At 41.8% G+C, this 17,330-nt stretch overlaps 1 protein-coding gene across 1 annotated transcript; it reads right to left on the bottom strand.

The window, feature by feature from the left end:
* Nucleotides 1–1,972: 1,972 nt before the first annotated feature.
* LOC310874673 (uncharacterized protein) lies at nucleotides 1,973–17,330 on the bottom strand (the record flags this gene model as incomplete). The annotated part of the gene is made up of 14 exons (XM_083787535.1): nucleotides 1,973–2,085; nucleotides 3,285–3,536; nucleotides 3,818–4,090; nucleotides 4,398–4,745; nucleotides 5,669–5,923; nucleotides 6,063–6,113; nucleotides 6,225–6,458; nucleotides 6,723–6,884; nucleotides 8,493–8,603; nucleotides 8,982–9,287; nucleotides 9,807–10,100; nucleotides 10,457–10,765; nucleotides 16,188–16,251; nucleotides 17,319–17,330. 14 exons carry the CDS (start codon nucleotides 17,328–17,330, stop codon nucleotides 2,057–2,059), a joined length of 2,700 nt encoding a protein of 899 aa, XP_083643661.1. The 3' UTR covers nucleotides 1,973–2,056.

A 17,330-nucleotide genomic window follows, 5' to 3' on the forward strand; every position in this document is an offset into this window, starting at 1 on the left:
ACTGAGTATAGAACATAATTATCAGACTTAATTTTATCCTTCACTTTCTTAATTGTTTATGGCCCAAAATTATATAGAGTTTTTGTGGAAATTGTAGTTAGACCTTAATTGTCTATATGTTTATAAGCATGTTTTAATCGTGGCCTACTAAGCTACTTTAATTTTCTTAAAACATTTTCCAAATATTGTATATTTTATTTGGGAAAAAATAGCCAATTTAACACTTATCCTGTTACCGTACCCCATGCAGTAGGCCTAGGCTAATTAGGCTATTTGTATGTCTCTAAATGTTTTGATGAATTGAACAATGTGGACCCTGTTGTAAACAAGTGTAATGCTTAATTGGGTCGTCCACTCACAATTAACAGTCTTTGTATTGAGTTTGTGCTTAAAATGTACTGTAATTCTACAAACTGTTAATAAATATTTAAATCAATCAATCCCATGAGCAACTCAATTAAAACATATTGTGAAAACTCACCCAAACCGACCAGAGCATTCCCCCAGCTCTCGAAAACTGATTCGGAGAGGGGTCCATCTCTCACTCACTTGGATAGTCTACTCTTGATGCACCTTTGGTGCTATATAGTGCCGTTTTATTAATTCGATTGGTTATTCCACAATTTGCATTAATACCGTAACCTCAACGCGTGACTATATCTTTGAAGTGAACGCTGCCGTTGTGTGAACTCTCATGTCATATGGTGGCGGTGCTGTCCGTTATTCAATATGAGGAAGAATGATCATCAGCTGAGCTGCCGCAATCTTGCGGGTGTGTGGTCGTTTGCTTTCACTTTGGCAAATTATGCCAGGAAGTTGCCATGTTGGTTTTTCTTGTTTTAGCCATTTTATTTTAAGCTCGACCCGAAATTAAGCAAATAGTCAAACCACGTCATATAGGCTACTATTTCAGAATAGAGGCTATACTTTCGGGGTAAAGAAATTAAAAATATATCTTGAGGAAAAGACTAGTCCGCATTGGGCATCCTGATCTGATTATATTTAATGTAGGCCTATAGCCTGCCTACTAGAGCTATGGACCAGAGCCTACATAAATCAAAATAGCCTAGATAGCCTAAGCCTAAACTACAACTTAACACTTTTGTATCTGCAATCAGCTAGCGGTTTCATGGATTGTAGCCTACTTAAAGGTTAATTATTAACCTACATTTCAGACTTCCTCACTAACAAACCTCTGTTTTAATTTCATTCAACTATTGAGTTTAATAGAAATATGCCTACAGAATTGTCTTTCAAATACAGATGTAGATATATAATAGGCCGCGATCTCTTCAAGTTGAATCAAAGTTATATGTGCAGAAATGATTGTGAATCTATATTTTACAGTCTATGATGTGAATTCAAAAAGTTGTATATTTTCCTAATAGAACTATAGCTGCGGTTTATCAATTAACAGCTGAAAAACCAAAAACTAAAAACCAGAAACCATGACTAACACTGTAAAACCCACAAAAGGGGAAATCTCAATTAAAAAATACTATATTTTATTGTCAAAATACAGGTATTTGGAAAAATTGCAAAAACAATTGTACAAAAACACAAACAAAATGTTAGACAAAATAAAATCAATGATTTGGAAGAGAGAACAGAGAACATGGATGGTGTAGCCTATTAGGAACATGAATTAATAAATATAGACTAGGCCTATAAATGAGGAATGGACGTCTGGGGACCCCCAGGGGTCCTTGATGGGGGTAACAGGGGGTCCCCAGTATGTTAATATAGCATCCAAATCTGTTTAACCCTATATACACATCGGCTTTAGCCGAACTACAAGCTCACAACGCGTCGCATTGTGATGCAGTGCCGGTGCGTTGTGACTTCATGCTATTTTCAAAAGATTATTAATAAAGAATATTTTTGAAAAATAATAATAATCATGCACAACACGAATCTTGTATGGGGGGGGGGGTCCCTGGCACAAAACTCTGTTCAGATGGGGGTCATTGACGCATGACAAGGTGAGAACCACTGCTATAGATGACATATAGGACAGATGCAGGACCCTTTGCAGAGTGCAGACTGGATGCGGTCATCATGCAGAAGACACCTCCTCGTGTGGTTCTGGAGGAGAAAAAAGTGAGCGAGTCATGTCAGTATGGGGAAGTAGCTACACGTTATCAAACTTCCTTAATCTAGGCTACTTCCAGTCTTAGAAATGTGTTTTCAAAATGTGCATGTTTGTTTTAGTTCCCAGCGGTATAGGATAGGGGCAGTGGTTTTTAAGTCAGTTTAAATGCAATTTGTCTTGTCTGAAATAGTTTATATTTATCTGTAATGTAGCTATGCCTTTTATGCATCATTCCGTCAAAGCTTTGACTTGAATTGTTAAAAAAGAAAGAAAAAACGGCTGATGTACAAGCTCACATTCACAACACATTGTGCAACACCTTCATATGGTATAAATTTGGGCTCAAGTGGTTAATATGACAACCACTGCACAAATCCTGTCCTGTGCATTTGTATTGCACCCACCCTGTGATCATTCTTTCTTGGACAGGAAAACCACATTAGTGCACAGCAACAAGCTTTTGTTTAGTTATAGTGCACCATTATTTGCTCCCTCCACCCACTGAAAAAGAGAGCAAAACCTTTGTCGAAAACAGAAAACAGATATTTTACTCTGGGTGGTTAAGGTGCGTACCACGTAGGCCCTGGCCCCCAATACTTGACGTGTCCTGGCCGCAGTGGCCGGGTTCAATTCCTGGGCCCGGTGGACTTTTACTGCATGTCACTCCACGACTCTCTCTCTCCCAGTTTCCTGTCTCTTGAGTCTTTACTCTATACTACCTGTGGACTGACTATCAATGAGGCAAGAAAAGCCCCCCCAAAAAAATCACAAAGCGTATTTCCAGAGTTACAAATGTAATAAATTAACAGTGATGATTTTGTCTTTCTCAAAGTGGGGTACAAGGACCCGGTTCCAGGGGGTCAACAGTAAACTTAGTTGATATAATAATACTAATAATGAATTGCATTTGTATAGCGCTTTTCCAAGTGCTCAAAGCGCTTTATTCATGGTTCATTCATTCATACATTGGGAGGTGAAGCGGCAAACAGTCGACGCCAGCGTCCTCACTTCCCACATTCATACACCAATGGTGGCAAGCTCACACTGACACACAACTTATTGGAGGCAATGTAGGGTTCAGTGTCTTGCCCAAGGACACTTGGACAAGTGGACAGTGGTTCACAGTACCATACATACACACTAGTGACTTTGTGGCATGTGCTCATGGCAGAGCGATCATAATGTACAGTACCTGTCCATGTCCGGTAGACGGGCAGCTTGAGTGCTGGGTGTGTGATCTCCACACACACTCTCAGCTGCTCTCTCTCATCCGCTCTCAGGCCCTTCAAGTTCACTCCGTTAATGTGCAGTGCACCTGGCTGCTGCTCTGCGTCCTCCTCCTCGTCATTCCCCTCTTTGTCAATGTTGTTGTTCTCTCCTTCCAACTTCTCGTCAATATATGCGATTCCTTCTGTGTCAAAGTCTGTGACTGCAGCTTTTGTCTCTGCAAAGAAAACACAAATTCATTCAGCTTCATGGAACAGGAGAAAAACTGATATTTAGTAAATAAGAGTAGGCCTACATATACATTCACATCTTGCCTAGTTTACACAAGGTAAATAATATTGGGGAATTAACACATCATCATTCATCACCATTGCACATTTGCATTTCTAAGAGGTCATTATGCATAGGTCAATGCTGTGACCTCTGGGAAATTATTATTTAGTTTCCGCTCCCTCCATCCATCAATCCTAATAAAGTGGTCAAACTCATCATACGTACTCGCTGCACGTCCGTTCCGCCTTCTCTCCGGCTGCTTAGCTGCGTGACTCGGCTGCTGGCTGCTCCTCTCCAGGGCACACACGCTCTTCAGTTCCCTCTGTCCGTCATCTGCGATGTCCTCCGTCTCGTTGGACGCCAGAGGTGCGAGTGTGTTTCCACCGGCTGACCAGAGTAACTTGGCCCTGGGGTGGCCTCCCTTCAGGAGGAGAGAGAACACTCCGACCCCCTCGCTGCTCCAGCACACAGAGATGGATGACGGGATGGAGGGAGGCGCTGGAATGGGGGAAAAAAATACCTATTTTAGTGTCACTCTTATTTTTGTTTCATTATGTGTAATGCAACAGATGTTTCTTGTCTATGTTGTATTTTTGATTTAGTACAGGAATTGCAATGCCTTGAACCAAATGCACTATTTAACAATAATAACATAGCGGAAATAGCCCATGTTCAAGACACATTTGTTTTCACTATTTTTTTAAGATTATGCTGCCAGCCCACAACACAGGTGACACACATTTTGCTCTTACTTCAGCACAACGGTCACTGTGTGTATACGTTCCCAACAACATACAGTACATACCAACATCATCTCTCCTCCAGCACCTCTCTATAGGCTCGTCTAGTGAACAGTGCTCCACTCGGCACATGATCCCACCTCCTCGAACCCGTTTGTCCTCCTTCGTTAGGCCCGTTTTGAGCGTGGCGGTGGCCCGGTACATTCTGGGAGACGTCTGTATGGGGCCCCAGACATCTCCTCCCTCGATGATGTCATCCTCTTGGTCATCCTGCTCTCCTGCCCTCAGCTTCAGCCAGGTGACCGAGATGTCGGGAGGGTAGAACCCTGTGATGTCACAGCCCAACGTCAATGGTTGATCTGGGGCGTAGGTGCAGCGCACAATCTCCGACACACATGGTCTCTTCATGAAACCTGGCAGGAATATGTTAGAGAATTAACATTAAAGCTCCTATATGCACAGCTTTGGGCCGGAGCACACCTTAGTACACAGCCGCGGACAGACGAAGCTGACGCCCGACGTCATTCCGGCTTTTTAGACAGCTGGTGAAAGAAGCTCCACCTCCGCGGCTGACTGACGCGACGGACAGATTCCCGGAAACGCTCTCCTCCGCGTCAGTCAGCCGTGGGGGTGGAGCTTATTTTCCATCCACCAGCTGTCTAAAAAGCCGGAATGACGTCGGGCGTCAGCTTCGTCTGTCCACGGCTGTGCACTAAGGTGTGCCCTGTACTCTGTATGAGCACATAATGTGCTCAGCTGATTGGCTGAGCACGGAATGTGATGTATGATGATGTATGATGATAAGAGTGCAGCTCACTTCACACACTTTCTGATGAATTGAAAATGGTGGACCCTGTTGTAAACAAGTGTAATGCTTTATCAGTGTGTCGTCCACAGTAACAGTCTTTGAGTTGTGCTTTCATGTGAAATGTACCCATTCTGCAAACTGTTATTAAATACTTCAATCAATCAATCACACATGTGTGATTTATCTTTGGTTATAACACCATGTTTTCAATTCAATCATTGCTGTAGAGTGTTTATTCAGTACAGGGGTCTTCCCGTCACTCCATCTCTTTAATAAACATAACATATAATTTTGTCCACTCATTCTTTAGTTTAATTACTTCCAATTTCACTTGTTTATCCTGTATGAGTTCTCTCTCCTGATGAAATTGGTATCCCGCCCTGAATATGTATTTTGTTTACAAAAGAGTTGGAGACGGGACGTTTCCTGTTACTGAGAAAACACACTATGTCTATAGCAATGATTACTATAGCAATAACATCACTTGCAGCACCGTTAAGTATAAAATGTATTTCTTTCCGGACTCACCTCGAGTCTCACGGGTGACGGGTTGTTTCAGGGCGATGTGGTGCACACTGACCCACACCTTGGTGCCCCCAGCCTCCAGCTCACTGCGGGGCAGCTTACACTGGCTGGAGGCAGAGAAGAAGCCCTTGGCATCAGGCCGAGGGGACGTCAGGGCCTGGGAGGCCACAGGGCTCAGCTCACCCCCTTGGCAGAACCAGCGGAATGTGATGATATCTGGGTGGAAATGGGAGGCCTGGACCGTCATGGTTATAACATCTGGATGAGACAAATTAGAAGGGGACAGCTTGAGTCTGGTTTTGCAGGGAGATCACAGCCGGCATTATGACTGAGAAACCCAGTGCACAGAACCAACACCTTTTACTCGATCAACTTCTGCCATTTTAAACTACTTTACCCGAGTTATCCACTGTCTCTGCCATTTGGATTTCGGAGACCTCTGGAGCAGCTGAAAGAGGACGTTCAGCAACATTATGATTTGACAGCGGTAGACGTGATGATCCTTATCACAGTATTTCTTCAGCCATTAGAGAACACAAAACAGTATCCCTTCCCTTACCTAGTACGGAAAACCTCTCCGACACCTTCTCCACCACCACCTTGTCCTTGCCTACATAAGACACCTGGCATTTAAACACCGCCCCCTTGTGGACTGAGATCTGAGGGATGAAGGTTAGTGAAGAGAGCAGCTGCTGTGTGCCGCCAGTCCCTGATGAGTGCAGTGGCCCCTGGGTGTGCAGCTTGTAGTATCCCATCTCTCCTCTGGATGGTAGCAGAGGACCCTTCTCTGACACTGGGGATGTGAGAGTGAGACCGTAGGGCAGATGGATGGTGGTTAGGGGGTTATAGAGGCAGTTAAAGTTAGTTTGAGCCTTTAAGGGTCCTTATGTGAAGTTATCATTTGTTAGCAGCATTAAAAAGTGTAAAAGAAGAGAACAAAGAAACAAATAATGAGGTTGGAAAAAATAGGCAGTGAATGGCAATATCATGGCATTATTCAAGATTAGATTAGAAGATCATACAGACAAAATAATCACTCGTCCATCAGCCACCCTACCTGTGAGCGAGGTGTCAGTGATCGGGGTGTCATTGAGGAACCATTTGGTCTGTACTCGGTCCACCATCCTGCCTTCGATGCTTACTGTGACCCTGCCCTTGTGGCCTACTATGACCCGTGGAGGAAGGATGATCCCTGATACGGTCAGAGACTTCTGCTTTTCTGAGTCCCAGGAATGGAAGAAAGGGAGGGAGGGGAGAGAAGGGGAGTGGTGCAGGGGGTCAGCCATTGTGCAATATTTGCAGAGGTTTCTCAAGCACTGCAGTTGCCTTGCAAGGAGCGTGGTATATTATGTTACTTTGCAACGATGCCTTGTACACGGTTGAATTCCCAGATGTAAAAGTTTAGAGTTTTAGAGTAACAGTTTAGAAACAGTTTAAAGGCATAGATAGTATGTATTCTTGCCCTGTGTTTTTATAACACCATTACCCACCATTGCCATCTGTACCAGCCGTTATCAGCCATGATTGTAGTAGTGTGGTGGTGTTTACCTGCAGAAACACATTGCTCCTTTTGTTGTATTTTTTCACAGTTTTCACTGTTTGCTTTGGTTGCCCAAAAACATCCCTGTCTACCAAAACCAACAACATACAGCGAGCTAGAGCAATGTGTTTCTGCAGGTGAACACCACCACACTACTACAGTGGCTGGTATAGAGGTAATGTTATGTACTGTAAACACGGGGCAACGTTTCATACTATACCTTTAAGGCAGGGGCGCCCACCCTTTTTTGACTTGAGAGCTACTTTCAAAATGACCAGCTCAACAAGATCTACCCACCTGAAAAGAACACTGGACAACTCCCGGAATTTTCCCCAGTGAGGGGGATAACTTTGTAATATGCTATTGGCTGTTTGTATTCTTTTTGGAAAAATATAAAAAGATACTCCTGTGGAAAGGCTATATTATTTTACTTATATTGACCCTATAAACAATTTAGTATTATTTAGTATATGTAAGGTTTTGCCCACTCAAATGGTACCTCGTCAGATGATCCCCACATAGCCTACAACAACTGTGAACAGACTTCACTGTAGTAGCTTTTCATAAATTATATTTATACTGCTGTCATGAAAGTTTATAGTTAGAGAAATTCAAAGTCCAGTTGTCTGCCGTCCAGCCTCTCCCACCCCTCACTGGGGAAAATTCCGGGATGAAAACGGAAAAGGGGTGAGTTGTCTTGTTAGCCCTGAAAATAGTTTAAATATGTAACTGAGGTTGCTTTAGAATAGCGGCGCTGGAATGGGAAATAGAGGGGGAGAAATGGAATAGGTAGGGTTTTTTCGATTTAATTTATAATGCTACCGATGTTTGTGCACAGCAACACTGAAAACAAAATGTTGCATTGTGGATTTGAGCTGACAGGCGCTTTTTTATGTCAATCAAACAAGTCGCCTTTAATTCAAGTGGCAGATGCAAAGTATTGTCTTTTATATATTGAATTTAAATCTCCGACTGCTAAGATACATCTGAGGTATTCAAAATTCAATATGGAGTTGAACAGTGGAGAAAATCTGCACTAACAAACCTACGGTATGCCCACTGTTTGAAAAACAATCCTGATACAACCAATCCTTTGATAGTCTGGCTACGCTACAGCATGCAAGACAAAAAATAAAAAAAATAAAAAAATAAACAGTTATTCAGCTAAGCTTTCAGAACACCACTCACTTTGAACACAGCCGATCATTATGGTATAAAGTTACAGAATACGGTATTATATTACATAGGAGATTCAGTACATTGATGTGTTCTTGTGCTGTGATTTACCATCTCTTCTCCTCCACGAAAACCCAAAGCAGAGCAGGAACACCAGAACCAGAGAAATACACATCAGAGCCACAGACGCTTTGGCAGACTTGTTCAGAACCGGATCCTTTTCTGAGAAGACATAGAGAAAGGGAGATGTATGCATGTCACTTATCACTAAAATTGCCAATCTACAAATTCCCATCGCGCCACGTTGCAACGCTTTGTGAGCTTGTAGATCTGCCATTTTCACAGAATGTTCGCCTATTTTCACCAAATAGAAGCCCAGAACAGTGAAGCTATAGGGTTCATGTGATTAAGGCTGTAATTTCTTTGTGTCCTTGGCAGGACAAAGAAGTTACGGACAACAGACAATAAATCCTTAATACTACAAATGAATAATTTAACACTGAGGTTTTACTGGGTTGTTCTGTCCTACTCTATAATATTCTGCTTAAAAAAACTCAACCGTTTATATAGCAATCGAATCGACGAAATTAAGTGTTATACCTGGGGGATCCAGTTCTTCCAGGGAGGCCCTGCTGTGGGCTGGGTTTATGACCCCAGGCTGGTTAACTACACACTCCACACCCCCAGCCTGCTCCCTCAGCCCTGGGCCCAGGTTATAGTAGCGCCTGGTACTGTAGGTTCCATCTGGGCTCTGCTCACTGACGGGGGGCTCGGGCAGAACCGAGCCATTATGAAGCCAGGTCACAGACAACTGCTCCGGGTAGAACCGTTCCACGTCACAGAACAGCGTCAAAGGGGTGTCGCGGGATGACGGGGGCACCACAGACAGCCTGACGGTGGGAAGGTCTGAGGAGAGAGAGAGGACGACATGCATTACAGCATTTACATAAAGGGAAGTGGGGAGGATTACTTTTACTGCTTCACCCAGCAGATGGCTGCTCAGGTGGCTCACATGAGTGCACAGGCAGGAGCTATTAGGGGTTCTTGCTCAGGGACACTTTTATACTTTCACTGGGCAAGCCGAGGGTCGAACCGGCAACATTCCTAGATTAGATGGCATCTCTACCAGGAGTGAGTGACTCATATGAAGTAATAGATTAATAAACTGTAGTAGTAGTAAAACATCATTATAGAGGACTCCTGTACTAAATCAGTCTCACAAAAAAGCACAAGTGCGTGGATTTCAATAGATTTGTGGTTATCGTACAGTAATCAGACGCAACAGTTGTCAAACGATTATGAAAACTGAAATATTGTAAAAGTAGAACATTTCTTAGCTTTTGATCCCTTTTAGATATGCTGTACTGTACATACTGAACATAAAAAATTAAAACAAAAACAAAGGTCCAGAGTCCTATCACTCACAGGTGATGTTGAGCTGGAATGGTAGGACATGATTGACCCCAGAGTGAGTGACCTGACAGCCGAAGGTCACATTCTGGTCCTCTTGAGAAGGGTATAATGTCAGGTTGCCCACAGCCCAGTAATACCCATCTAGACCCTGTTCAGCTTCGACCTCGTGGAGATTTTGAATCACTCTCCCATCTCTGGTCCAGGAGAAGTAAATGGGAGGAGGGTAGAAACCTTCTGCACGACAATCCAGCTGGCTCTCTCTCTCCAGCACCACCCACTGGGACGGGACCGAAAGAGTGGGGGGAGCTAAAGGAGGATAAGGAATAGACAAACTATGTAATAACTCAAGACAACTATTCAAAGTCAATATATGTTGGCACGTAATACAATACTACTCGTTTGTCAGCATGGAACTCTTGATCTACATTTTAAGGATTGTCTGGGGGAGTTTCAAACTATTTAAAATAGATAGACCTCTGTTGATCCAAAGCGACATTCTGTTGTCATAGCAGCACTGAAAGTAAACGACACACAATTCTGATCTACTCAATAGAGTAGGTGCAATGATTGATACAATGCTTCTTTAAACTATCATTGTTGATTACAGTACAGTTAGGTCTATTACTGGCAAGCAGAAAACTTCAAGGAATGCAAGGATTTACCTTCAATACTCAATGTGACATTTGTGGTGTTCCGCTGAGTGTAATTGTAGGTGACAGTGCACTCAAACAGCCCCTGTGAGGTGAAGCTAGCGTTAAGGACCACCAGCCCGAACGTTCCATTGCGAAACTGACTGGTGTCCCAGCTGAATCCCCCGTTTATGTGCTGCGTTGAGTTTTCGAATGAGGCGATTTCAGAGCCATTGGTTACCCAGCTGACCCGAAGCAGGGGTTCTTGTGCTGCATGAGGCAGGGAAGAGCAGGGAAGGAGTGCATCTGTGTAAGGGCTGACCGTCACCTCAGTTGGTGAAGCTGTGAGCAGCAGAAGAAAAAGGGTTTAAGCTGTGTGTCGCTTGCTGATAATAACAGATTTTGTACATGAAAGATTTTTCAAATCACTTATTGTCAATGAGGGACAATGAATGAATGGTTTATTTTGGTCTTAAATCATGTACAGGGTTAATTAAACAATGTCGCACAACAAAGTAAATAAATTAAGTCTTTGATGGACATACTGTAGAATTAAATGATCTTTGGAGAGTGTCTGTTACTGAGACCAATGTCCACACTGTCAGAAAGGAGACTGTACTACTTTACATTGAGATTGTATGAACTATTTAGAATTAGCTTTAAATATTGAGTGGGTCAGAAGTAGAACTGTCTGGTACTGAGGGTACTGACACCCATGCTGAAGATTAAAACCTAAACGTATTTCTACCTAAAAGGAGAGTGCAAATTGAACCATTTCTCCATTATCACCAAATTCCAACACCACTGAAAGAATTGTTGTCATCATTATCAATATACACTATGTAACCTGTGCCAATGGACTATATGTAAGAGACATCACCCACAGATATAGATTGTAGCCTTATAATGCATCTAAGTAATGAGATAGATTCTGGAATGTGTTTAACCACATAAATCTAAGTGTAAACACACCAAAGACGCATTTTGAAATCAGATTGCTGCCTCAAACCATATCCCAGCTATCTGATTAAGACGCATTCCAATGCAAAGTGTAAACAGGGTGTCTGTCTCGGTACAGTATGTGATAAGCAGGTGTTTCTTTTCTTTTAGATACTAAACGATTTGGAATTAGAACAATACACGTTACATCAGCCAGAGAGATCAAATAGAAATGCTCCAGTAAGTCATACAAATGAGAACACATTGTACAATACAATTCCAACAATTCACATTCCAAATGACCTGAACAAATAATCAACTATACCTTATGATGAACAATGTAGTAGAAATTTAGATCGTGAAAATGATTTTCCATCACAAATTCCTTACATTTCATAAGTGAACATGACTCAAGAGAAGACTGTCAATATTACCTTGTAGATCTTTTGTCATAGGGTAAACAAAAGGTCTTTTGGTCTGGTTAGGTGCACAGAGATTCACAGAGTGGAAAACTTTCCCCCTGAAGTGTTTATTGTAGCACTTCTTAAGAGTGACAGATAGACACATATTGACACGATGTCTCACCAGTGTTGAAATACTCATGGCCATTAAGTGTCTAAGTGTGTTTACTCAAGTGTGAATTGTTCACTACAATCAAATAAATATGATCGCAAACAGAACCAATCAAGAAATTGCCACACTTTTCTTTAGATTCATTTTCACATTAGGATTTATTCAGGTCATGTCAACCCAGAGCAAATGCCTGATCAGTTTATGTTAAAATTTACTCTTTTTTTAAATGATTCATTAAACAAACTATATTAAAGTGTGGAATGAGATATTCATACAGATGACAAATCTACTGACTTAACAGTATTTGAATCATCAACATTATATGAAAGCTTACAATGCTTGCTGACACTACACAGTTTTGTCTGGGCCAAACAGTAACTCACACGCCATTATTCACTATATATAGCCCTAAGCTTGTGATGTGTACATTAAACTCCAAACAGAAGCATGCTGTTTCCGCAGTTTCAAGTTGGCTTGATATTACAAAGAAATCATGGGAGATTACAAGATTACAATATAGTCAGGTCTGAGTTGACACAGATATGACCTAACCTGACTGAGACGTGTCTGGCAAACATGTAGTCACGATTAGATCCACTTGTACTGGGATTGCCACAAAACATAATTTCTGCAACACTTAAGTCGGGAGAGTGCATAATGCACTGATTTGCAGTTGATTTCAACCAACTCCAAAAGCAGGGTATTAGCAGAAGAAAACAATACTTTTTATCATATCTGCAAGGCCATTGGCACAATACTCACCATGCTTTATGAGTGACAGCAGGTAGACATGAAGGAGGACTTTAAACCGCATGGCCAGGCTTGTATTGAGACTGAAGTTCTTATCATAAGTTCCTCACACACCCTTATATAGAGCAATGAGGGGACAGTGGGCGGGCTTGTCTTGCCATTGGGGGAATAAGAAATATTGTCCTTAGGCCCCACAGGACTGAAAGGAGGCCCTTGATATGTGTATGTCCGACTAAATAAATGAGCCCTAGATGACCAATAGAGTGAGAAGCAGAGTAAGAAAGAGGGAGTGAAAAGTCCAAAGACACGCGATTGGCGACAGTGGTCACTTAAAATTCAGATGGGCCTTTGGCCAAGGTTTGGGGGCTACTTTACATTGGTCCTGTGTTGCCATGAACAAACAGTGTGGGTGATCCCGCTGTGGGCAAACATTGGCAGTCCCTCTTTTCTATTGGGGGGCAAGTTACTGTAGCGGTGTATTTTAGAATGGGAAGGAGAGAGAGAGAACAGTTCGCACCTTGTTGTTTTTCTCCGCTCTGTGCTTCTGTGTAGTACACTGCTATGCTCAGTCCCCTGATTGTGGTTAAATATTATCCAGATGTACCATTTGAAGTTTGGACAATAAAATGTTTATTGCCGCCCCCTTTCAAAATATTCATTAACTTTATTAGCAACTCTTAATTGTCCATGGAACACTTGACTCACTAAATGTGGGTTAATCCTTGTTTGGAGACCATAATGAGATAACGTGTTTCTCAAGTGTGTTGGAAATGCATTCCTGTCACACATTACTTTCTGTGGCTCCCTCTCTATCACACTTTGCTTGAAGTTGAAACAAAAGCGAGGCTTGGGGAATGGGGATTAAAAGGGTGAATAAACATGCTCTATTATTCACTGCATTCGTTTGTCTTTTGGTGGTTTGTGTTTGAGGTTCACACATGAGCCGCTTTGCTTCGACCTCTTGTTTTCCCTTCTTTCTTTCGCTGACACCGTTGTGCCTTTCATCTGGGCATAAGATGGAGCACACTCCAGGAGACTCAGACAAGAAGACTGAAGGGAAACAAGTGTTTGACGGAGGGCAAGCCAAAGGAGGGCAGTCAACATGCTTAACATGAATGTGGTGCTTCCTCAAAATCCTCATCGTTAATTTAGCCATTTGCAACTCTGACAGAGTTCTTATGTAACCATATGGACCCGTACATTTGCATACGCTTTTTTTGTTTGTTTCATTTATGCAGTGTACCATATTGGGATGTGGGGTATATTGAAAGTACTTAACCAGTTAACAGCTGGCCTACACAGAGCACACAGACCTACTGTAAAGCAGTGCTTCTCAAATCATGGTACTAGTACCTGCCCAGGCCATTTCAGTAATCCTAGGGGTACAGAAACTGTGTCTAATCAGTTAAATCTGGAAGAAATGTTTGAAAAATATATTATATGGAATATATTTTCAGTACAACCGAATGCCAATATACAAAATACGTAGCCAGCTATCGTGCTGCAATACTTCTAGACTTGGCCTGAGGGTGTTTGGGATATTAAAAGCAGAAGAAATAACTCCTGCACACAACGTTTAAATCCGGAAACTTTCATCAGGTTACCATGACAAGATAGGCGATTTAAATCAGAGGTTCCCAACCACTGGTACTAGTACCACTGGTGGCACGTTCCCAAAACTACCTTGTTTTAGAAATCCCAATGTTAATTCCGAACTGGGTAAAACAGCCATTCATTAATATGCACCTCACATGTGAAACTGTCTACAATCCATTTTAAAACTGAATAACTTGTTTTCACTTAAACGATTTAAAAGATTAATTTGAGATCTAGCTGTACTTGTGCACTTTGAATTGTTTATTATCTTGTAATGTATTTGTGTTTAAATTGTATGTTATGTTTACTGTAACCAGGGGGTAATTGGAAAAGAGAACTTGCTCTCAACTGTGGACCTCTAATATGAACCCCCAACTGACTGCCGAGTGTGACCGTGGACCAGGCCTCTTCATGGAGCCCACCAGAAGTGTGACCGTGGACCCGGCCTCCTCACAGAGCACGACCTAGACCAGACGTGGACCAGGCCCCTCCACGGAGCCCACCAAAGTGTGACCGTGGAACCGGCCCCCTCACAGTGCACGACCATAGACTGCTATCATATTATTGCACCACTACACTATATCCTAATATTCTCTCATACATTATATATTATTATTATCCTACAACATTGTTATACCATACTATATTATCTTACACTATTTCATTCATCATTATTGTTATTTTTATTTGCCCTTATCTCTTTCCCTGTCTATCTCTCTTCTATTCTTTCCTCCTATTCCCCCTCCGTCAGTTATTATGGTAGTACTTGGAGAGCCAAATATTTTCTGAGATGGTACTTCAGTATAAAAAGGCTGGGAACCAATGATTTAAATCACCTAGAGCAGTGGTTCCCAAGTGGAGTCCAGAGACCCCCAGGGGTCCTGGAGGGGATTCCACCAGCAGAATTATCCCAAATGGAATCACTGCGAGCACGCTCTGTGTACTCTAGGTCAGTGGTTTTCAAACCACTCAAGAGTTACAGACCTGTAATGGGTGCATGCTTTTGGTTGTAAAGAGAAAAAACATGTCCGTTCAGTATACTGTAGGTGTAGTGTATCAGTTATGTAAGGCATGAAGTATTTTCTTCTGCTCTCAGGACACAGTCCATAGAAAATTGGCACTAAGCCTAAATTATACATTTATTTTATTTTATTATGTATTTATTTATTTAAATTAAGCCTAACTGATGCTTTGGCAAACCATAACTTGGCCTTTATTGTAATTTATCAATATATAAAGGATGACCAAAAACACAGACAAAGACAATTACTCTAAAGAACATTCTGGCAGACTATTATGTTGGTATACTGTGGTGAGAAGGATCTAGAAATACCTGTCTGTTAGCATGCCAACAATGATTCCAGTCAAGGTTACAAGTCCAGGGTGGTTCCATCATTTCAATGGAATATTTCCTGATACATTCTACAAAACAAGCTGAATAGTTTGTTCTGGTACCTATTCTATGTCCATTAAGTCAACCCAGACTGTAAAAGTCTGACAATATTTTCTGAAACACCCAATTAACCACTTTCAACCTGGTGGACACGGGTTATTCTTTTGAATAGTATTCCAACATAACATTCCATGTGAAATTATATCACAAATGTTCCAAAATAGCAAAAATAGCACATCTACAAGCATAGCGAAGTGTTGTGAGCTTGTAGATCGGATACATTTGCCACATTGTACAACAAAGTATTTAGTGCTTTAAGAACCATTTCACCCATGATTATGTATAATATTATATATAATTTTTTTAAATGGTAGACCTACCATTTTGTTCTACTTGGTCTGTCTCAGATGTCATTTCAATTTTGTATATGGTGTTATTAACGCGAGAACAATGGCTTCAATTTATAGCATGCAGCTAACTTTGCAGGGAGATAAGGACTGCAGTTTCTATTACCTTGGATTCCCCCACTGAAGATGTTGCTGGTAGTCGGGGGTTCTGAACTGTCCACAAATAAGCCCTGACACAGACCAAGTAGGGGAAACAATTAGACAATATACATAGAGGACATGTTATATGAGGATAGGTTGAAAATAGGTGAAGTGGTCCTGGGTTAACCTATTTGTTCATTTAGTTAAAATGATTCTGTGTTACGTGATGTTGACGTGAAAACCCAAAGGCAGGACAGCCAGGAGACAGGTAGCCTCGGAAACCCAGGAGACAGGTGAACAAGAACATCTCAAACAGACTTAAACCCAGGAGACAGGTGAACAAGAACATCTCAAACAGACTTAAACCCAGGAGACAGGTGAACAAGAACATCTCAAACAGACTTAAACCCAGGAGACAGGTGAACAAGAACATCTCAAACAGACTTAAAAACAGGTGACACAAGACTCAACAAGGACTGACTGACAGACCGATTACAAATGAGACACAGCTGGAGAAAACAGACACAGAACCAAGAAAAATAGACCAGGTAACATGACATAGAAATACAAGCCCAAGATTGATTGAAGAATTATATTAACAGTTTGCAGAATGGGTACATTTTCACAAGTACAAAGACTGTTAGTGTTACTGTGGACGACACACTGATAAAGCATTACACTTGTTTACAACAGGGTCCACCTTTTTCAATTCATCAGAACATTTATATAAAAAACAGGAAATCATGTAAGGAGGTAAAAATGGAAAGGAAACATATACAGTAAGGGGGAAAGGGGGCAGGGGGATTCAGATTTTACGGGGGCCAGTTGCAGCCGCCCGTAGGTGCCCTTTGAGAGCGGTTTTGAAGGAGTCAAGGGATTTGCATGTCTTAATGGCTGTTGGTAGGGCGTTCCTACCTACAATCGATGACACAAAGGTCTGTGACATTTATAGATTGATAGTGATGCCACCAAAAGCTAGGCTACTATTAAAACAAAAACAGGTTTTAATGGTTGTGGGTGTGACTGATTGACAGACAGCCATGTCACCTTACATTAGCCCACTATTTGTAGATGGAATTCAACATTACATAATGTAGTCTGTGTCTTCAAAAGAGCATCCAGCAGTCATGTTGTCTTGGAAGGCATGGATACTTACACTGCCTATCAT

This window comes from Protomyctophum parallelum, assembly GCF_964188405.1.
Source record: "Protomyctophum parallelum genome assembly, chromosome: 17".
In the NCBI taxonomy this organism is placed as follows: domain Eukaryota; kingdom Metazoa; phylum Chordata; class Actinopteri; order Myctophiformes; family Myctophidae; genus Protomyctophum; species Protomyctophum parallelum.